General features: G+C 50.6%; 10 protein-coding genes across 10 annotated transcripts; 5 read left to right on the forward strand and 5 right to left on the reverse strand.

Annotated features, from left to right (window-relative positions):
* Positions 1 to 1,805: 1,805 nt before the first annotated feature.
* On the forward strand, positions 1,806 to 3,348 carry K460DRAFT_358857 (uncharacterized protein; the record flags this gene model as incomplete). Its single annotated transcript, XM_040932140.1, has 2 exons — positions 1,806 to 1,970; positions 2,020 to 3,348. The coding sequence occupies 2 exons, from the start codon at positions 1,806 to 1,808 to the stop codon at positions 3,346 to 3,348; spliced, it is 1,494 nt and encodes a 497-aa protein (XP_040784776.1).
* Positions 3,349 to 3,713: 365 nt separating this feature from the next.
* On the forward strand, positions 3,714 to 4,971 carry K460DRAFT_370202 (uncharacterized protein). The gene is made up of 2 exons (XM_040934109.1): positions 3,714 to 4,113; positions 4,243 to 4,971. Exons 1-2 carry the CDS (start codon positions 3,886 to 3,888, stop codon positions 4,558 to 4,560), a joined length of 546 nt encoding a protein of 181 aa, XP_040784777.1. The 5' UTR covers positions 3,714 to 3,885; the 3' UTR covers positions 4,561 to 4,971.
* K460DRAFT_409633 (uncharacterized protein) lies at positions 4,790 to 5,714 on the reverse strand (the record flags this gene model as incomplete). The annotated part of the gene is made up of 4 exons (XM_040937272.1): positions 4,790 to 5,268; positions 5,316 to 5,378; positions 5,428 to 5,597; positions 5,656 to 5,714. The coding sequence occupies 4 exons, from the start codon at positions 5,712 to 5,714 to the stop codon at positions 4,790 to 4,792; spliced, it is 771 nt and encodes a 256-aa protein (XP_040784778.1).
* Positions 5,715 to 6,724: 1,010 nt separating this feature from the next.
* K460DRAFT_370205 (MFS general substrate transporter) lies at positions 6,725 to 8,597 on the forward strand. Its single transcript, XM_040934110.1, has one exon. It carries the CDS (start codon positions 6,891 to 6,893, stop codon positions 8,394 to 8,396), a length of 1,506 nt encoding a protein of 501 aa, XP_040784779.1. The 5' UTR covers positions 6,725 to 6,890; the 3' UTR covers positions 8,397 to 8,597.
* Positions 8,569 to 9,975, reverse strand: K460DRAFT_409635 (uncharacterized protein; the record flags this gene model as incomplete). Its single annotated transcript, XM_040937273.1, has 1 exon — positions 8,569 to 9,975. One exon carries the CDS (start codon positions 9,973 to 9,975, stop codon positions 8,569 to 8,571), a length of 1,407 nt encoding a protein of 468 aa, XP_040784780.1.
* On the reverse strand, positions 9,687 to 10,830 carry K460DRAFT_370207 (uncharacterized protein). The gene has a single exon (XM_040934111.1). The coding sequence runs from the start codon at positions 10,350 to 10,352 to the stop codon at positions 10,017 to 10,019; it is 336 nt and encodes a 111-aa protein (XP_040784781.1). The 5' UTR covers positions 10,353 to 10,830; the 3' UTR covers positions 9,687 to 10,016.
* Positions 10,831 to 11,421: 591 nt separating this feature from the next.
* Positions 11,422 to 12,961, reverse strand: K460DRAFT_370210 (uncharacterized protein). Its single transcript, XM_040934112.1, has 2 exons — positions 12,739 to 12,961; positions 11,422 to 12,558 (listed from the first exon to the last, which is right to left on the reverse strand). Exons 1-2 carry the CDS (start codon positions 12,770 to 12,772, stop codon positions 11,774 to 11,776), a joined length of 819 nt encoding a protein of 272 aa, XP_040784782.1. The 5' UTR covers positions 12,773 to 12,961; the 3' UTR covers positions 11,422 to 11,773.
* Positions 12,962 to 14,141: 1,180 nt separating this feature from the next.
* On the forward strand, positions 14,142 to 17,415 carry K460DRAFT_409637 (uncharacterized protein; the record flags this gene model as incomplete). The annotated part of the gene is made up of 7 exons (XM_040937274.1): positions 14,142 to 14,386; positions 14,438 to 14,765; positions 14,836 to 15,141; positions 15,194 to 15,357; positions 15,411 to 16,020; positions 16,079 to 16,311; positions 16,383 to 17,415. The coding sequence occupies 7 exons, from the start codon at positions 14,142 to 14,144 to the stop codon at positions 17,413 to 17,415; spliced, it is 2,919 nt and encodes a 972-aa protein (XP_040784783.1).
* A 470-nt stretch (positions 17,416 to 17,885) lies between these two features.
* K460DRAFT_180495 (HlyIII-domain-containing protein) lies at positions 17,886 to 19,056 on the reverse strand. The gene is made up of 2 exons (XM_040927047.1): positions 18,437 to 19,056; positions 17,886 to 18,386 (listed from the first exon to the last, which is right to left on the reverse strand). The coding sequence occupies exons 1-2, from the start codon at positions 18,947 to 18,949 to the stop codon at positions 17,967 to 17,969; spliced, it is 933 nt and encodes a 310-aa protein (XP_040784784.1). The 5' UTR covers positions 18,950 to 19,056; the 3' UTR covers positions 17,886 to 17,966.
* A 404-nt stretch (positions 19,057 to 19,460) lies between these two features.
* Positions 19,461 to 20,497, forward strand: K460DRAFT_293187 (uncharacterized protein; the record flags this gene model as incomplete). Its single annotated transcript, XM_040929398.1, has 2 exons — positions 19,461 to 19,585; positions 19,639 to 20,497. 2 exons carry the CDS (start codon positions 19,461 to 19,463, stop codon positions 20,495 to 20,497), a joined length of 984 nt encoding a protein of 327 aa, XP_040784785.1.
* Positions 20,498 to 20,630: the final 133 nt, after the last annotated feature.

Raw genomic sequence — 20,630 nt, forward strand, 5'->3', positions numbered from 1 at the left:
TTTTAGATCGAGCGAGTCATACTTGGTGCAGGACGTACAAATGGCAGCTATCTCATTATAGAATGAGGCTGTCTAGTTTGGTCGATATTATATCAACGAGCAGATGTTATGATTACATACAGTACATGGTAATAATGAGAGAGGCCATGCACTACGTTACAAGTTGGAATCAACTTTGGTGGGAGTGATTGATGTGTATTTCGCGTTGCTTGATCGTATGAGCCCTTGCCATGCTGAGGTTGTAGTATCCCCCGTATGCAATACACAACTTACGCACGCGATTTCTTGAAGGTCCACGAGTTATGTTGTTGAACCGCGTCACATATACATTGGCGGAAGCACAAGGAGATGCGGAAGTGTCGGAAAAGAAAGGACGCATGTATCTGATGGAACTCGATGTGAATATGCACTGCCCAGTCAACTAGCTACGTGAAATCAACAATCTCTTCAAATAAGATGACAGTTGCAAATTCCAAGGTTTCGAGGTGCTTCGCTGGGTTGAATAAGTACAATAGTCGCTTCCTAGCGGAATTGGCGTAATGCTACTTTCGCTTGGAGCGTAACGCCGCTTGATCGCTGTTCGTGACTCTGAGCTAGCCGTAGCAACACGATAATGCTTTTTGAATTTAGAGAAATTTCACAAACGAACACAAACCTGCTTTGTCCGTATCAGTTGATCGTACGGCCAATCCAATATATAAAAGCAAAGACAATGGAAGAGATGCGCTGGACCAATGCCTGGCCAACAGTCATGATGTTCAGCTGTCACGGAGGAAAGCATAGCTTATCGTGCCTCACGGAACCCGGATCGTGCGAATACGTGGCGTTCTCTCTGTTAGGCATCAACGATGGGTCGGATATTAGTAGTATGAATATCTGTATTAAAGTGAACAACTTCGATAGACAATAGCGCTCATATTATACTAGTTCATAAAGCCCAAACTTTGTGATCGATGGAGTATGAAGGATTGCTGAAGAGACGTTGCGCAGATTACGTCATAACCGCCGCTCAGTCCCAACCCCTCTCATCCGAATGTGCAGCTGCACGATTTCCGAAACATAGCCCCCGAAAACTAGAGAGCCTGTATCACGGCATCTGTAAACATGAAGGTGGGGATTTGACGGTTCTGTACCTGCAGAATCTGCAAGAGCAAGGAACCTGATGCGGGCGAACATTGGAGGCGTTCGGAGCGACCAGGCTGATCCCGCGGAGAGTCATCGAGGAAGTTGAATTGTTCAGCACAAAAAAGGCTCAAGCCGCGAACTAACATCGACTAGGCATAGGAAGCTCACCGAAGCCGTGGAAATAACATATCTTGGCCGTTTTCGACACCTCAAATCCATTACGCGTGGGAACGCTAGCGGCTCAAAAAACCTCGTCGGCTCCATCATGTCAACACGACGTCACGCTAAACAACAACCCGGCAGATGGATAGTAACTAACCCTCGCAACGACGCATTTGTGCTGCACTCCGGGCGTCCAATTCAATCTGAAGAGCTACCGCGGCACGTCTGATTCGCCCCCTGCCAGTTTCTGATCCCAATCCCACAAATCCCCTGTATTCGCCATCTTCTCGATGCCTGCTGTGCATCGCCGTGTTGGGCAAGTCATGAAATCATAGTTGAAACCATATTCGTAAGCTCCTTCGGGAATTTTCCTTGTTGTCATTGATGTGGAAACGACAGAGATGGCGTATGCCATTGGACCTCGATGTCGTAAGTAGGCAATATGGACCGTACATAAGTGTTGAAGGCGCCCCGGGAAGGTCCTGTTACATATCTGCGTCCCTTCAAAACACAACAAGATGCTCACCAGGACCGTTTTTACTTCGACGCTCCTTGCGGGCTTTGCGGCCGCCGCTCCCAAGCCCCAGGTTGCGGGTTACTCGGCTGCGGATGCTAGTTTCACGGTCTCTTTCCAGCCCGCTGAGACTCCCGCCACCATCTTTGGACCTGATTCTCAAGTTCCCGTGAGTTGCGCTGAAACCACCTCTTTATACAACAACTGATCTCTTGAAGGCTATCCCAACAGCACCTGGATCGGCGCCTCCACGGAGGAGTTCTGATGTCGATGGTCCTACCAGCCATGGACCTTATGATGGCACCCCCACAGTGACTGGAGCAGCGAAGGCGCCGGCTACGCTCGGAACTGCTATCGCTCCTCTACCACCAAATCCCACTGCCACCTACTACAACAAAAATGGACTTCCTCAAAACCCCATGCCTATTCCATACACGCCAGCAGGTGGTCTTGGTACCAACGGTACCGAGCCTCGCTATCAAGTGAACAGCGATTTCGACTATGAGTCGATCACCCTCGGTCTCTACCAGGAATGGATTGAACTCGATCTCTTTAACAACGGTCTCGCTGTATTTTCCGAGCAAGACTTCCTCGACGCTGGTCTTACTGCTGAAGACCGTGCCTACATTGCCTTTATGGCTATCCAGGAGAGTGGTCACGCCACACTTCTGACCAACATGCTTGGGGAGACTGCTCCTCCTCAGTGTACATACAACTACCCGTACCGCACTGTTCGCGAGTTCATCGATTTCAACATGAAGGTTACACGCTTCGGTGAATCCGGTGTTTGGGGGTTTCTCGCCCATCTCGATTCACGCGAGGTTGCCAACCTTCTGGCTCTCTCGATTGCCACCGAGACGCGCCAGCAGATTTCTTTCCGCCAGATGCTTGGTCTCCCACCGCAGCCTGTATGGTTCGAGGCTGGTATTCCCCAGTCGTGGGCATGGACATATCTTGCTCCTTATATCAGCTCTTGCCCCCAAAACACTACCCGTCTTGCATGGCAGAACTTCCCGGCTCTGTTCATCGACAACCAGCCGAACCCCAACCGCTTCTCGCCTAACGACACCAAGCCTCATGAGGTCGCTGGCAAGCGTGTTGCCGACCCCGCCGACTCTACCATTCCTGCGGATGAGAGCTGTGTCAATGTCAACGCTACCGAGTATCCGGGATACTCTTGTGCTCCAGGTGTAGCACGCAATCGCTCTGAGCCGCTCTCCTTCCCCGGCAAGCTCCTCAACCTGACTTGGGAGAGCCCTGGTCAGGCCGTCGGACCCAACAACTCCTATGTCACCTCTACTTCTGCAGGTGCACCAAAATTTGTTGCTTGGGTTGCTCAGCTCAACTTGACCTACACGCCTCTCGAGATCACTGGCAACAACACTGGATACACTTATCAGCCTGCTGGAGAGGTGTATCAGGGCGACCCAGCTGTGAACGACACCATGTTCATCGCACTTACTGATTCTGATGTGTTCCTCACGCCATTCAATCTGAGCATGATCAATCCTCATGTTGTTGCGCTTGGTCTATATCAGGCCGGCTAAGCGTGTTTACGAAAACCAAAGTAGCGTTTGTACATGGTCCATCAGCTTACTGAGCATGAACCATGTAATGTAAATAGAGAGAGGTATAAACAGACCTGAAATAGTATAGCAGTAGTAATGAGTAATGACATTATCATCACCCGACATACAAGAACTGTACTAATGCAATGAGTAAAACTTGATCCCATCATAGCAAACTCGTTCAAACTGCAAAGATCAGTCATGTTGCAAAAATCATGGTGAGGCTGAACCTTGATGACGGTCTAACCGAATACAGGAACTGCACCAGTTCGGACCTTTTGCGGCGACGAACCACATTTTGAAAGCTCTGCGAACAAAGTGGGGAGCGGGGGGCGTTATACATGAAACAGAATAACACACAAAATCTAGAATCTACCTTGTATAAAACAAAACGTGTTAAATCGTTACGCAGCGAGTATTCCAACGCTCGCCTATTGAAATCTTTGACGGCCAAAAGCCCCTCCTTTCCAGAAACTAGCCTGCAAAACCTCATCACCATCACCAAAAATCCCAAAAATGGCAACGCAAGATCTTACCATCCCGCAACACACGCCCATCGGCGAAGCTCCCCGTGCCATCGATGATATTGCTGCGCAGGAAAAGGCCTCGCAGCTACCCCATTGGAACGCAACCGTTGCATTCCAACTCGGCTGCGCGCTGCGCACACGGCTGCTTACTTTTGAACGGCCCGCTGTAGTGCACATTTCTACTGTTAGCACGCCTGCACACGTGCTGTTTCATTCGGTAAGTTGAGTGATCCCATTTAATTTCGTCGGTATGTGGTGGTGGTGGGATGACTGGATGTCGGGATGGGGAGAGTAGGGTCATGGAAATGGAAAATGGAGAACGGAACATGCGCTGATTTGCATATAGGTGACGCATTCGGGGACGGCGCTTGATAACGACTTCTGGGTATCCCGGAAACGCAATTCGGTTATTAGATTTGGTGCCAGTACATGGCGTCTACACAATGCCTATGAAGGCGACGAAGAGAAGTTTAAGAGTAAGATGGCGCTAGGGGAGAAGGCGGGCGAGTATGCGATTCACGGCGGCGGTGTACCAATATATGTGAAGCACGTTGATACGCCGGTTGCGGTTGTCGTAGTTTCTGGGTTGAAACAGTGGGATGATCATCAAGTTGTGATTGAGGAGTTGGCAAATGTTTGTAAGAGCTTGGACAGGACGGCCTAGGGTTGGAATATCGCCAGGGTAGGTAAATCCATCTAAAACCACTTGCAAACTCGGATTGAGTATTCGACTCCTGGTGCACTTCCAAGTTATATTGACCAGCCCCGGGCTCAGAGCGACTCATTGTAAGATAGAGCCTTACTAGACCTACAAGGTGCTTCCTTACTCTGAGAAAGAAAAATCTGCTCTCACCGCCATATAGAGAGACTTCAAGACGAGATTCTAACAACTTTCAGGCATCGTCTTCCTCATCAATGACCTGTGTAGCATACCAATCTTTAAGAGCTGGAGTCTCTGGAGTATGGTAGCACTCTTCGATCCAAGCAAGTGCGTGGCTAGCCCTTAATTCTGTTATCCACGCTTTCTCCTCGTCTGTCAGCGAATCGTGGCGCCATTTGCAGAATGTACCGAACCTACAAGCTTTATACGTGAAGAAAGCTTCGTAACAAAGGCCGAGGTCCTTGTCGAAGGTCGAGCCGTAGCGAACAGGATTGAGCTTGAAGTCGTTCTCTCTGTTATGGGGATCTTGAAGATGCTTGAGAGCGTGTATGACGCGTTCGGACAGCTTGAGCAGGTTGCCAGCCGTCCGTGGGGCTCTGGCGATGATAGGCAACTTTTCGAGGTAGGGGATGCGCTCTGGAACGAGATGCTGGCGCTTCGAAATGACACTGCTCTGTGCTCCATGGGCAGGAATGGCAGCATTGAAGCTGACTACAAAGGGTTAGTTACAGATACATGGCGTAGAGAAGTCAACAAACCGTGGGAAGACCCCAGGGGAGACTCGCTTGGTGTAGCTTCGTGCATAGATATGTCACCGACGGCTGGTGATGATTAGCAGCGCCTAGAGATGCCTTGTCGACGGACACTCACTGGACTTTGTGGAGGATTCTAACTGAGATGGCATAGAAGCAACTGTCGCTGTCTGGGCCTCGCGGTGACTAGCTGGACGTGCGACGTCACGGTGGAGCTCGACATCCACAGGCGAGCGACTCGGATTAGAAGCCGCGAGGCGGCTCTGGCTGCGAGGACGGACAGAGAGCCTGGAATCTGGTGAGTAACGTCGCTTAAACAGATCTATTGCAAGAGGAATATGCTCACTCTGATAGTATTTCGTCAATGGACTTGATGATGGGCAGTTTTTGCGAGTGGCCAATCATCCTTGCTGGACAGGCGGTACGAGTGGAGTAGATATAAGAGGGATGAAGACGTTGTGAGTGGGGGTTTGTTGTTTTCCAGGTGAAGCTAGCCAAGCAGAAATGGCAGGAACGCAACGCATGCCACCTGCCTTCACCGTGACTGCCTCATCGTCACGACTTGGCTGGTTGTGACGTAACAGCTTCAAGGAGGAAGGAGCACCTTGCCAGACACCATAAACCGAAGATAACGATGAAGGGGAAACGATTCGAGAGAATGGCATCACGCTATAATGCAATTGTAGATTTCGTGCCCAGTAACTGTTCCCTAGGAGGTCGACAGGAAGAATGGAATATTAGATGAATCCGCATCCTGCTAGTCCTAGATTGCGATGTTGTCGATAAAGATGCATACCAAGGAGCTGAATGGTAAACTTATCATTCAAGATAAATGACTAGACATTTGTGAGTTGTAAGCGGAATTAAAAGTCTACTTGTAACGCACGTAGTCGAGCCATCGTACTTCAGGAGGTTGTTAGATAAACTTCCAGGGTTATAGGCTCATATAGTTAATTAGTCTAACCAAAAGCATGAAGATGAGTGTTCGTTAATAAGAACAGTTGTTAGGCAGATAGCTACAGAGTATATGCGGTGACATGCGATGTCGTCGATGATGGAGTCTGGCCAATCTTAGGCCAATCGCTAGCTCATCCTTCCGCGGACCACCCCAGATCTCGCATCACCGCCTTGGCTTGTACATCCATCGAAGCTTCAGCCGAAGCTACCCCAGCCCGCACGGCAGGAGTCGCATCTGGAGTTGACTCACAGGGTCGATCTCGGAGTAAAGCCCATTATGTGGAGTTCGGAGTGCCCTAAATAATGCTCCGAGACCTATCAAGCGGGGCAACGCCAGACTAACAAGCCAGCGAAGACCGGCCCGGCCAGCTCCACCCAACAAACCGATAGGGTCGCATAGGGCGTGTTTGTCAGAACGATGAATGGATATATGCAGGATGTGGTCGTTGCGTTGTCATAGATGATGCGATGATCGAAAATGGAATAAATGTCCAGAACCGCATACCGCATATAAAACTCTGCATTCAAGTCGACCACACTCTGAGTGTCCACGAATATTGCGAAATTGGTGCTATTGGTACTTGCCACTCTTAGAGTAAAGAAATAAGAGGAAAAGACCACGAAATGGATCCAACAGCGAATCCCGCGGTACAATTACAGCACTTGCCCACGTCCAGCGATGGCAGAGCACTGGCCGAACCAGATGAGATTTGGGATGGATTACGACGAACGGTGTCGAAGATGACGGGTCGATCGAAACTCGAAAGCGAAGAGAAACACCACAGCAACCATCAAGAAACGGGTATTCGATCACCCGGACGGACACGGTCACAGCGAACACGATCACAGCGGACGCGCACTCTCGATGCTCAAGACGAGGAATCTGCGATACCAATTGTGGACGCAGAAGACGACTTCCCCGAAGGCGGCTTGCGCGCATGGCTTGTCGTCGCATCAGCCTGGCTTCTTCTTTTCCCATCATTCGGTTTCATGGTGTCTATCGGCACGCTGCAGGATTACTGGAGTCAAAACCAGCTCTCGAACATGACAGCGCGCGACATCGGATGGATTCCCTCCGTCCTCGTGTACCTATCGCTCGCGCTGGGTATCTGGGTTGGCCCGTTGTTTGATCGTTACGGGCCACGATGGATAGCGTTGACTGGAAGCGTGGGATTCTTGCTAATGATATTCTTCCTCGCCGAGTGCAAGACCTTTTGGCAAATGCTCCTGTGCTGCGGTGTACTGGGAGGTGTATCCGGCGCGATGTTGACGACTACAAGTTTGGCCGCCGTGGCGCACTGGTTCAAAGAACGACGAGGTCTTACCCAGGGAATCGCCATGATGGGATCGTCATGCGGAGGACTGACAATTCCTCTGATGTTACGGACCACACTCCCAAAGTACGGCTATGCATGGTCGCTTCGCATCATTGGCTTCGTGTTCCTCTTCTGCTTCATCATAGGCAACATCCTCATAAAAGCTCGCATTCCTCCAACTGCAGCTGCGAAGAAGAAGGCCATCATTTCCCTATCAATATACGGAGATCTAAGGCTGAGCCTCTTCACCATAAGTGTATTCGGCTTCGAGGTTGTGCTTTTCGGAGCCCTAGGTATTCTGCCTACCTATGCCACACTCAGCACCAACTTCGCACCCGCTACTGGCTTTAATCTCATTGCAGTCTTGAACGGTGTTTCTTGTATCGGGCGCCTACTTCCAGGATATGTTGCAGACAAGATAGGACGATTCAACACGCTGTTGATCATGATCGTCTTCACACTGTTATGGATGTTGGTGCTATGGCTGCCCCTCGGCACCTCATCCCTCGCGGCGCTGTACTCCTTCGCGGCACTTTTCGGGTTCGGGACAGGAAGTTGGATGGCGCTTACGCCTGCATGTGTAGGACAGCTTTGCCGAGCTGATGAGTTCGGGCGTTATTATGGGAGTATGTACTTTATCGCCAGTCTTGCAACGCTTGTCTGCATTCCTATTAGCGGAGAGCTTGTGGAGACGGTTGGGCCACAGCCCATGGTCGCGTTCTTTTGTGCGATCCTCGGTTTGAGTCTGGTCAGTTTCTTGTTTAGTCGGTGGGCGTGCCTGGGGAGGCGCTGGACTGTCAAGGTAAAGGTTTAGGCTCTTAGTAGGAGTAGTGGCATACATTCTTAGTTGGTCATAATGAATATTATTGTGCGAATATGATGGGCATTGACTTTATGCTGTATTCGCCAAGCGCTGCGAGGGGGTGGAGATTGGATTAGATTCCAAAACTCTCGGATTCTCCGGCTTATGAGCGTGATATCTGCATTTAGATCAACTCAATAAACTCCAAATCATCTGTCAATATCTCTCCATCCATGATCCCTTGAATGTACGCGTCTCCAACGACAGTGTATCTACCATTATCCCCTATTCGTAGGACGAAAGGGACACTACCACCAGCTAAAATGGCGATGACATCCCCAGGGTTCGACTTGACCGGACACCAAGCCAACCGTCCCTTCTTCGTGACAGCAAATTTCCGCCCCGCGCTTACAACTATGAATGGACGGTGGGTGGAAAGAACTTCGGCATCCATTCCAATTGCTGAATTTGATGGGTACCATGAAATCCATTTGTCGAAACGTTCGAAGCTACTTAGGGGTAGGATGCGGCGGTAGAATGGACGGTTGTCTCTGTCTGAGTCGAGATAGTTTTCCATGGTGCCGCATATTACTGACCAGAACGCTGTCTTCGGTGCCCAATCTACTACTATTGGATCTCTGTTTGCATCCTTACATATCGCTGCAAGTGAGATCAGTTCTTCCAGAAAGGCACCATATGACACACTACCAGGCACAGATCCGACCAGGTCAATCTCCTCGATTACACTCCCTTTGAGCGCAAGCACTCCTGGCTCAATAATTTCGAGGTCTGCAACCTCATCTTTGCACGCATTATAGAGATGCAGATGACCTACCCAGTTCAGCCAATCTGTGTAGTAATAGTCGTCTTTGGCCGACACCGTCCAATCGGGGACATATGACGGTAAGCTGAGATTCCGTTCACCAGCAACAGGAATGTGGCTTAGGATCTCCAACGGCCTTGTGTTCTTCATAATTTCCACAGTTGCTAGTTCGAAGTTCTGTTCTGTTGAGAGCAGGTAGTTTGGTCGGATTATGTTTTGGTACTGGCCCCGTGCAAGCCCGAGCATCCCAAAGATTTTGTCACGCATGTCGGTTGCGTCTCTCGTGTTTCGGAATTGGCTGAAAATGTATGGCAGGGATACATCTTGGAGAAGTAAGCGAATGTATTCCACATTTTCCATGACGATCAAACTTTTGAAGATGTCGTTGTGATTAGGGCAGTCAGACCTCAAAGCGGAGCAGCATCGCTCCAAGTGATGGAAGTAACTCTGCACACCCTGTCTTGCAACATTTCTGTCGAGCAGGTACCGGCCGCATTGGAACACGGATCGTCGAGACAATAGATACTCCTGGACAGTCCATACACGCGTCCACCAAGAAGAGCCAAAGAACATCTTCAGTCCTTTCTGGATCTCAGGAGCCGTGATATCTCTTCCATCGAGCTGAAGGCTTGGGTTTATAGCTGGGTGTATGTGGAAGCTCTGATTTTGGCCCATTTGCTCCAGGTACCGCATAACTAGGTGGAAGTTGTCCCAACCTTGACCCAACCAGATTACAACGTTCCAAGCTCTCTCGTAGATGTCACGCATGAGCGACACCTGCTGTGTTCGCTCGACCAAATTTCTTTGGTCTATGCATATTGCATCGATCCAAACGACCCTTTCCCGATCGGCCAGTCGCAATCCTGAAGCGCATGGTACAGATTAACAGTAACGCCTATAGGTACCCCATTGACGTGGACCGGAATAGCATGCTTCTCGATGCCCCAGACATAGGAGAGCGCTTCGTATTGGGTAGAGTGCGTGTCAAGGCACCCGTCATATTCGCGGGTTAGTGATACAATGCTAAAACGACATATAATAGGATCGGTCTCTCGCAAGGCTGGTCCAAGGTGCAGGAGTCTGATCTCCTTTCTTGTTGTACAGAGCTCTGAGTAAGTGGTTATGAATCTGTGTTTCGTTGTCATAAGCTCTATCCGTGCTCTGTTGTTGCAAAAAGCGCTTCGAAAAGTTGGACAGATCTTGGATTACATCCCATGCTTTGACAGTCCTGCCCCGTCACCGTCGTGTGCTGTTGCCTGATAGCCATGGATTCCTGCGCATATATAACGAGTAGGCTGAGCGAGGCTAACATTACGATTGGTCAGTCAAGCGTCAGGACGGCGAGGAAGAAGAAGCTAGCGCAATAGTGCAGGACTATGGTAGCGGCATGTGACTGCGCACAGGTTATCGTGACTGCATCTTACAGGCGCGCTGCGACGTCAGAGGTATGGTGTAGCGAGTGATAGTGGGCTGAGGATGGCATATGGCAGAGCATTCGGCCTGAAATCCTTCAGCCCCAGCGCGCATGCATCTGGAAGTAGCATGATAAGTGATGGTAGCCTAGAGGCATTCCATAGCAGGTTCGTAGAACTGAAGCCCAAGAGCAAGGCTGCGCTGATTACGGCGGGGTATGAGCTGACGCATGACCGTGGCGGCTAAAGGTCAGTAGGGCGCTCATAGCCGCTACGATTTCCGTTGTGGAAGCAGGACAAGCACAAGGCGAGAAAGACTCAGACGTAGAAGAGGTTGTAGAAGGATGCGCGACAAGGGGAGGAGGGAGTGGCCCTTGCCCTGCCAAGGCACCGCTTCTTCATGGCGATGTTTCGAGACCTGCAGCCCCCTCATTTGTTACCCTACGCGTAACCATGAGCGTTGCGCTCAACTCTTCCGTGCTACGTTAGAACCATGGGTAATTTTGCGCTCCAGGGCTAAACGTGGAAGCCTGTATAAGGGCTGGGCTGCAGCGTCGCAATATGAGCCTTGCACCGCCCTGGAGGTAAGTAAGCAATCTTTACTCGCGGCTCCGTCCTCTTCATACCGATATATCCAAAAACCTTGTCTGTCACTCATCTAGATGAAGTGGAGAGGCTTCTCCTGCCAGTCTCCTTGGATTTTGTTTTACCGTCATCATGCACCTTCTATGGCTTCCCATATGAGGACTGTCGCTAACACGCACCATGAACTGATAGCGGATCGTCAAGCGATCAGTAACATCGATTTCGTTCCCTTTTTGTATACCGCCTAAAGCTTTTCCTACATCCGTAGCAATACGATAGGAAATGAACGGTATGGTACAGCAGCTATAAATTGCAAGCGGAATCATCAGAAGCCACAAAACCGTGGATGGCAAACAAAGGCGAACCTTTCCTATCGAGCGCCGTCAAACGAAAAGTCCCCCGCCCGACATCCAATAGTTGCCCCATGTGTACCCTATCGTGTTCCATGCCTTGCCAATACGCCGAATCAAATAACCCAACTCCTCTCCAGTTGCCGGGTCGACACACTTTCTTTTTGAGCCCAAGGGGGTTCTGGTGGATCTGACTGGTCTCGCCATCAGCAACTGCGTTTAGGACCTATTCCTACCACTACGCCTAGGCTGGCCATCAGCGGTAGCAGCCTTCTTTGGTTGCTTTTTGCGAGCGGGCTCTTTCTTCTCCTTTTTTTCGCCACCTTTGGGACGACCGCCCTTAACACCCTGAGCCTCGCCATCGCCCTCAGCATCATCGGTCTTTGTCTTCTTGAAAGTAAGCTCCTCCTTGTCGGCATTGGTGCCGTTAGTCTCTTCAGTTGGAGAATCTTCAGCCTTGCGCTTTGTGCCAGTCTGGGGCGCTTCACCCTTCTGGCCATCCTTGGCCTCTTCTGTCGAGTCGACCTTTGGAGCCTCTGCCTTTGAATCTCCGTTCGGCTGAGCGTCCTCTTTTTTCTCCTCATTCAAAGGAGCATCTTTCATCTCTTCGTCCCTCTTCTCAGCGACAGCCGGCTTAATGGCATCCTGCGACTCGGTCGGCTTTTCTTCTTTTTTCTCTAACTCGGCTGGCTTTTCTTCCTTTTTCTCCAACTCGACTGGCTTCTGTTCCTCCTTCTTTTCAGTCTCAGCATGGTTGCTGTCTTCGTTCTTCGACTCGCCGTTGGTCTGGTGACCGTTGGCGCCCCCGGCTGTCTCCTCGACCTGGAGCTCAGAAGCATTCTTCACGACGTCGTTGCCGGATCGCGCGATGTGAACAGCGGGATTTTCAGGCTCGGCGTTCTTCGTAATGGTATTACCGCGATGTGACTCGATGGCGATCTCTCCCTGTTCCTTCACGTCGGCAACAGTACCCGCCGGTTGACCTGAACCCCAGCTCCATGAGACTACAACGGATAGACATGTTAGCACAAGCTTGATGGCACTGATGGCACTGATGGTGTGCGTATGCGCGCAAAGCCATGCTCCACGCGCGCCAGCGGCGCATTGCGCCTAGCTCCGCGTTTGCGCCGAGCCGCAAGCAGGCGTAGAGTGGCAGTTGGGCAAAGCGGTTTACGAGCGCGTACCTTTGTCTCCTTGCTGGATCTCGGCATCAGTCATTGCGTGCTGTTGCGCTCAACAATGGCAACTGAGATGAGATGACGTGATGGTGCGCAGATCGGACTTCTGCGTCGCAGGGTGCGGGGTCGAGAGTCAATTGATGCGCGTAAAGCTAGAATCAATGCGCGAAACGGTATAGATGATGCGTAAGGGATTGTGCGATGCGTGGGGTGTATGAAAGATGGGTAAAGAAGAATGGAAGTCAGGAACCGGAGAGCTGGAGGTGAGCTCGCTCTAGATCGGAAGCTGCAAGCATGGCGATCATGACGTTTGATTGGCTCGTGCTGGCTTCCCCATATATGGTGGCTGGCCGCAACGGGCCATGGCGTCATGACGCATGCAAGCCGCTCGCTTGCATGGCCTAATCGGGACGCGCCGTTAATCGCCGAGAACGTCCTGGCCAAATTCGTTCTCTTCTGGACCCCGATGCGCTCATGGCTGGCTATTCTTCATAGTGAAGTATCTCTAGTCTCTACGAAGACTCTACCTGAACTAACATACCAGTAGACTGCGTAATATAGAATTCGCACCTTGCGCTCCACAACCTGTAGCGTACGTGTTTTGGCGAGCGGAAGAATGTGCGATCGCAGCACATCCCCACCAGCCTACTGCGGCCCAAATAAGCCAAACATGTGGAAGGCATACATGGTGCGCCGAAGAACGTGCGGCTAAAGTGAGAGCCAACAGATGGAAACAACCCTTCTATGCATGCATCCTACCATGATACGCCGGCATAAGTGGCAGATGATAACAAATGCAGCTTCTGCGATTGTTACCCGGGTTCCAGTATAACTCAGCTCTAACCCTATCTCCGAGTATTGTCGTTGCACAAGATCTCTCCTTCAATCGCTAGATGTGCCTTACGAAGGTAGCAAGCGACTAGCTGAGAAGAGAATACGCTGGGCAAACGCAGCTGACGGAATGAAGACGATCAAGATCTAAGCTGGGCGTGCCTTGCAGACACATCACTCCTGCAATCTATATCTTCTCACTTTCGACTATGCTAGCTACAATTACATGCCAGGCACGACAACAAATAGTGTGTCAAGAGCGCTGTAAAATATGGCTTGATGGAAACAACGGATCTCCCTCGCGCCAGCTGGCGATACATTGACAGAACGCAGAGAGTGCTGGAATATCTCATCTCATCGCGGATACAACTGTCTCGGTACCGGCGTTTGAAACCCTTTCCAGAAGAGGAATATGCTGTACTGCGTAACATGGGCAGCTCATGTCAGATGGGCGACTGTCACTGATTATTGGTAGGGATCAGTATTATATAAAAATCACATCAACCTCCATACGCCCAATGATACACGGGTGAGCAAGGAATCTCTTTGCTCTAAAGAAGCCTCTTTTATGGTGCAACATGCGTCTTCGTCTTTCTTTGACACTGGCAGCGTCATTCAATCTAGTCACTGCCGACCGTACTGGGAATCAAGTCAGCACCGTTCACTGTGCGCTCACAGGCAAATCGTTCCTCCCGGCGTTTCTCAGTTCCAACCAAGCAAGCTACCTGGTGCCGGCTCAATGCGGCGCTCTCTGCCGGTCGAAGCCTCTATGTCAGAGTTACGGCATAGAGAATGGCTCTTGCCGCCTATACTACCTTCCTATGTACGTATCCGGGCTCGAGAGAGCAAGGCGACTGCACTGACAAGAACACAGCATATTCTCGATAACGAAGCAGCCCCCTTATGCCAACACCTTCTATGACAAAGCATGCGCAACTACCTCCGATATGTGTCAAGTCAACGGCCTTAGATCTCCGTCAAGTCCTGCTTTTTTTATCTCGACCAAGTTTGCCGACAACTCCTTTGCCGGATGCTCTACCCTTTGTAAAGGAACACCGGACTGCCGAAGCTTTTCTATACGAGTTGAGAATGGGGGCACTTGTCGCTTATACAAGAACGCCCTAGCTGCAGACTTCGTTCCGAAGTCGGACAGTCTGTACCTCTACTGGGATGTGAACTGTCCGCGAGCGGTGGTAAATTCGGTGAGCAAAGCACTAAATGCCTTTCTAAGCCGTCTTTGCTGAGCTGAACTAACGCAATTCCCATATGCAGGGGCCTTTTATAGGTTCCTACAGGCCAACTACTACTGTTCCCAAGCTCTCTGTCCAGGCAGCAGTGATATTCCCAGCGCATACAAGTCCAACCCTACTCACGACTGACAGTCCGCCGTATACTCCTAGTGGCCCCCAAGTGACCCCAATCGATGATAATGAGTACATGTCAACGTACACCTTCTTGGAGTTTCCCCTTGCAACGGTAAATTCAACAGGATTACCACCGATCACGACCGGTATCGCTCAGCCTAAGCCTATCCCAACAGCTCCATGTTTAGTTGAACCAGGAGCGCAGGCACAGTTTGTAGGTCAGCGCATGAAATATCAATGAGAATCTAAAGGCTAATTTATCGTAGAGCATTCTTAATGAGAATTACCTACCCATGGTTAGTAGAGCGTCCAATTCGGTTGGGCCTTTGCTACAGCCTACAGTTGCGCCTGCAGCCAACGATCCAATACTCAATCCAGAAGCTTTAGAACTGCCTGGATTCTACCTACAGCAGCCTAAAGGCGTTACGGGGTACGTCAAATCTGCTCCGGGTTATGTCCGTCACAGAAGTTGACCTACAGCAGTGCGTATGACTTGGTATATACCGGGTCTTTAAACTTTCAATTCGTCGCCATGAACAAAACTGGGTCGATTGTCCTCACAACATCGTCTACGGGAACTGATTACAAAAACGGCCTTGTCACGTCCATTTTCAACTTCGACTGTTATGGCCGTATTAGCATCGAGCAAGGTGGTTATAGCTACAGCTGGACTACCAACGGTACGTCAAGCAAACTAGTCAAGGAATCACCGGCTGCGGAAAACATGAAAGCTCTACCTAAGAGCATCCCTGCGGTTCAGAGCGCCCGCAAACACCGCAAACGTAACCATCAGCTTGCTAAAAGGCTCCAAAAGCGGTCATATACAGATGGTCCTGCCCCGAAATGTCCCGTCCAACCTGCCAACCTGATCCCAAAGACAAAGCAAGGCTATAAGCTGGGTGAAGGCAACTTCTGTGACAACCTTAACGATAAATGGTCACTCAGTCCATTTGACTTTGATCTATCCTGTGGTGTTCAAAGTCTTTGCTACGACCAATGCGAGTCCTTTGGCTGGCAAAGTTGCAACGGAATCTTCGGCACACTTATGATAATCTCATGCGCAGATGCCTTTGAAAGCTGGTGGGAAGTGGCTGTGAGTTCACGAATTATGGCACGACTTTTATGATTAGTAGCTAACCACACAATTTCAGCTTGCGGTAGCATGTGTCGCACAAGCAGGCTATTTCACTGGTGTGGCTGCTACAAGCACTGGACGCGAACTCTTCTACAAAGCCCAAGGTGCCATGTGCCGCTGCTTCTGCTCCAATCCCCCGGATACGTGTGTATTCACTAACGGCGACTTCTACTGCGCCGATGTTTTACAAGGTAGCGACGATTTTAATTGTGGTGACTGTGGAAGGGTATGCGGCCCAAATACGAAGTGGTATGCACATCCCCATACCTACAAAACGATCTTCTCGTAGTTTTTGAGGCACATGCTAATCCACCTTCTAGTCGCAACGGAAACTGTGGCTGCACACAGGATCAGTGTGGGACCACATGCCTAGACTTTCGAAACAACGCAAATAATTGTGGCTCGTGTGGCAACATCTGCAACCCGGCTTACTGCCTCGACGGTCGATGTTATGTACCAAAACCAGGCGAGTGCACACCCGAACAAAGCGTTGCCAACAAAGACTTTAGTGATTACTATCCCAGCTTCGCAAACTGGGAAATGGCAGCCTTCCCAGGATGTGAACTGGGAGACAAGATCAAATTTGCACCGACCAACTTCATTGACTCAAGCGGAGGCCGAAACCCTGCTGTTCTGGTGGATATGTCGAGCCTACCGAACTCAGGCTGCCAGGCAGCCATGGTTCAAGCAGATGTCAAGATGTGCCCTGGGATCAAGTACGAGCTCACTTTCGCCATGGGCTATGTCAACCAAGTCAACAACGATGCCGTTGTCAGCAATGCAAACTGCATAGTGAGATGGCTGACTGGAACACCTACCGTCTGGGACAACAACGGCGATTATCAGTCCTCGATTAATTATAATATTGGCATCGGCAACCCCTACTATAAGGGCTTCGGACCGTGGACTCTCCACGTAGCCAAGGGCGACCCGGGTGTGAGGCATTTTCGGGGAGATCTTTTTGTCAACTTGACGGCTGTCATCAGTTGCGGTGGTGCTACTGGTGGCGCGGGAAGGTTTGTTATCAGGGACGTCAAAATGACCCCCGTGGGCTCTGTCAAGAAGAGATCTTTCACGGTTGGCGAGGGGCCAGCGTTTTCGAGCAATCGGCAGGCCAGGGGTCTCATCTTGCCACCAAACAATTCTACCACGAAGGTTACTCAGGAGATCGCGCCAGTCACATCTACAACAAGCACGCCTCAGGATATTACGCCGGCCAACATTACTACGAATATCACTCTGGAGCTCGAGCCGTATTACCCAGATCAACAACCAGGCGTAGTGCTTGTAACCAGCTTCGATCCGAAGGTGGAGAATGTCACCAATGCGCTTGAGGTTATAGGTACAGAGTAATGATAGTCTCTTCCGAGTCGATCATTTTCGAGAGGGTTGAAAATGCGGTACATGCAGCACTGAAGCCTTAGGACATTCGCTACATTACGGTGCTGGAGCGTGACGGGTTTGTTGTGTTCATGGGAATTGTGATGCCAGTCGTTGATTGTTGCAAGGACATTTTGCGTTGTCGCTAATATTCGAAAGATAATTTAGAAATCAGAAATTTTGCCTCATGAATGTAACTCCAGCGAGGTTCTTCGAATTCAGTATCTGATATGCAGTATATGCCAGACGGCGTGGCGTGAATTTGCTAGTGGCAAAGATGTGGGAAGCTCGGAGTGGTACGGTTGCCATTCCAAAGTAGAGTACGACAGCTGAATCATAATCGACCGCGAGACTCATAGCCATCGTCTTGCTAGCCTGTTAAATATCGGTCGTGCTTTTTGTGCTTCGGTCCGCTACAGAAGCATCGCATCTTACCAAAGAGCAATTGACCAAACTGAAGTCATAGTTGGAAGCATTTGAGCTGTACCATGCACCATCTTGAGCATTCATTACAATCTCTTGATCTACCACCACGCTTTGGTTCCCGTGGCGGCCCGTACGCCACCAATCCTCCGACTATGCTCATAGTCAAAAGCCTTTACCAACCCCACGAGATGACTTGCTGCCGCAAGCACGACCAACACATGGAAGATCTGATGACTCGAGCCCCAAATGTCGAATGTTCCCGGACTCCACTTCTCCGGAACCCTTGCGGCATAGAGTGCTGCGCCAGCAATGTACAAGACACCTTGCAGAACGACCCAATCAAGTCCGATGCTCTTCCGTAACTGCTCGACACCATACAGACGAATGCCATGCAAGACTGGAAACACAGCAGACAAGCCCATGAGCACGAACATGAGCGCTCTGAAAGGTCGGAGCGCTGGAGTACGAAACTTGGGATGTGTGCAGACAATGGAGGTCCCTGCTGCGAGCGTGGTGATCTATTCATACTTCAGTTTTGGACGCTTTCATTACCTCAGGACGTACGTACCATAGCCCAGTATGTCCGCCTCAGTTCCGGCTCCTCTCCAAATGCATAGTATAACACCGGGATAAAGCTTCCCCAAATCAAGAACACGATGCCCAGATAGTCCAGCTTATTACCCCACTTAGCCACCTCGTGGGAGTGGTTCTGTATGGTATGGTATGTCCCGCTCATACCCATACATGCAATCGCCCCAGCAAAGAAGCAAATGAACACAAAAACGTCCTCCTGGGTAGCGGTATCATATCGTGGGGCTAGTTCGCGATATACTACCACCCCCGACACGGCTGCCAACAGAGCTCCGATGAGATGTGAGTAAATGTTTACAGTCTCGTTGTGCAAGTACCCAAGGCTCTTCCAGGATTTGGAGTAGGAATTTGATTGGGCTCGGTAACCAGATTGGATGTAGTGGTTGTCTTGCTGCCAAGGTGCGAGTTCATCCCATAACAGGATGAGCTTCTGCTCTATCTCTTTGCCAACTTCTGCTACGTCGGAAGCAGCTTTCTTCGCGGAGTCCATGGTAGGCTTGTTCTCAAGAGTTATGACACAAAAACGTAAAGAGATGGAGGTATCCTGGGATATTCAGGGAAGGGAGTATCGGATGATATACAGATTGTTGAGGCTCACATGTCTAAACTATGAAGCCTCGGGAGCTTGACATTCAGGCACCGATTGTGAAGCTAGGCTTTATCTGGCGCAGCTTGCGAACTATGTCACCCATTAGTATTTTTCATAATCTATTGAACCAGATCTAGAGTAGATACGCTGAGAAAGCGGTTTCTCTGATACTAATGGCTCATATAAGGGCACGAAAGCGTGAGGCTCACGCGTCAGGCTCGGCTTTTACCCCTCCATCGCCGAAGCAGCTCCCCACATCCACCTTCCCCCTACCTCACGCGCGATTGCTGTTAGTCCAACTCAGGCCATGCCTCGCTGTTTCTGCTCGTGAAATGGAGTGTCAAATAATTATCTCGACTGGCCCGCCATGACGCCACCGGGTCGCTCAATCAATCCTACACCTACACCAGGGATGAAGTCGTCAGATCCCATCCGACCCAGCAGCCGTCGCGGTGCGTCAGGCGCGTGGAACCGCCTCAAGCCAGTACGCGAGGATGTGCTCGAGGTTTACGGCTTGCCATCGAAGGGGGAGACTCGGTATATACCATTTGTATCCGTACATTGGCACCCAATTGCTTACGCGTGCGCAGACTCAATGACTTCAAAACACAAGAAGTCTACTTCAACCGCATCATCGAACGTTACATGAAGCTCTGCGCCCTTAACCGCGAAGAACTAGACGGCCTCTTCGCCTCCGTCAGCAGTGCGAAACTGGGCAATTCCAATGCCAACAACAACCTCACATCTTCCTTCTCCGCGCTCGCACTCTCCAAACATGCACCCCCTTCGAACGCCTCGACCGCAGCCTCCGCCTACAAAACAGACCCAATACCGCGAAACGCATTTGCACCCTCGATCAACGAACTGGCAACGGTTCTTGCAGCCCTCCGCAAGCTCCGCGAAGCCATAACAGCAAGCAACAGATGCGACAACTTCGCCCGCCGCGCCTACTTCTTCGCCATACACGTCTCTATCCTCTGCCACGATTGGTCCTCGTACCTCCCTTCACTCCACTCGCTACTCCAACATATGCACCCGCGCAACGCCCTCGCACCGCACGATCTCAAAGAGTACGTTGGCCTGCTGATTCTCGACCAGGCGTGTCGCCAGGCCGACTTGGCAGGCGCGCGAGAAACGAAGCTGCGGTACGCGTACACGGATTGGCGCGTAGAAGGCGTGTTGAAAGCCCTGGTCCAGGACGATTATGTGGGGTTTTGGCGGCTGAGGAGGGCGGTGGATGGGTATCAGCGGGCTGTTATGGGGTTTGCGGATCAAGGGGTTAGAGTGCATGCGTTGAAATGCTTGGGTAGGGGTTATATGAGTGCTGATAGGCGGTTTGTGGAGCGGTGTACGGATAGGACGTGGGAGGATCTGGTCACGGATGGCGTGGGGTGGGAATTGACTAGTGATGGAGAAAAGGTGCTTATCAAGAAGCCGAAGGGGAGCTGAATGCGTGTGCGTGTAGAGCATGGGAGTTAAGAATGGATCTTCTAATGTCAGTACGAGGCACAGGATTGTTTAGGCTGAACTGGTAAGTTTTCTTTCGCATCAGTACATGCAGTGGTCTAATTTAGATACAGCA

Source organism: Cucurbitaria berberidis, assembly GCF_010015615.1.
Source record: "Cucurbitaria berberidis CBS 394.84 unplaced genomic scaffold K460scaffold_5, whole genome shotgun sequence".
Lineage (NCBI taxonomy): Eukaryota > Fungi > Ascomycota > Dothideomycetes > Pleosporales > Cucurbitariaceae > Cucurbitaria > Cucurbitaria berberidis.

Coding starts and splice junctions, on each gene's coding strand:
- K460DRAFT_370202 (XM_040934109.1), top strand. CDS start 3,886: ATGGCAACGCAAGATCTTACCATCCCGCAACACACGCCCATCGGCGAA. Junction 4,114..4,242: donor CACACGTGCTGTTTCATTCG/GTAAGTTGAGTG, acceptor ATTTGCATATAG/GTGACGCATTCGGGGACGGC.
- K460DRAFT_370205 (XM_040934110.1), top strand. CDS start 6,891: ATGGATCCAACAGCGAATCCCGCGGTACAATTACAGCACTTGCCCACG.
- K460DRAFT_370207 (XM_040934111.1), bottom strand. CDS start 10,352: ATGACAACGAAACACAGATTCATAACCACTTACTCAGAGCTCTGTACA.
- K460DRAFT_370210 (XM_040934112.1), bottom strand. CDS start 12,772: ATGACTGATGCCGAGATCCAGCAAGGAGACAAAG. Junction 12,559..12,738: donor GATCCAGCAAGGAGACAAAG/GTACGCGCTCGT, acceptor TATCCGTTGTAG/TCTCATGGAGCTGGGGTTCA.
- K460DRAFT_180495 (XM_040927047.1), bottom strand. CDS start 18,949: ATGGACTCCGCGAAGAAAGCTGCTTCCGACGTAGCAGAAGTTGGCAAA. Junction 18,387..18,436: donor GGCGGACATACTGGGCTATG/GTACGTACGTCC, acceptor AAGTATGAATAG/ATCACCACGCTCGCAGCAGG.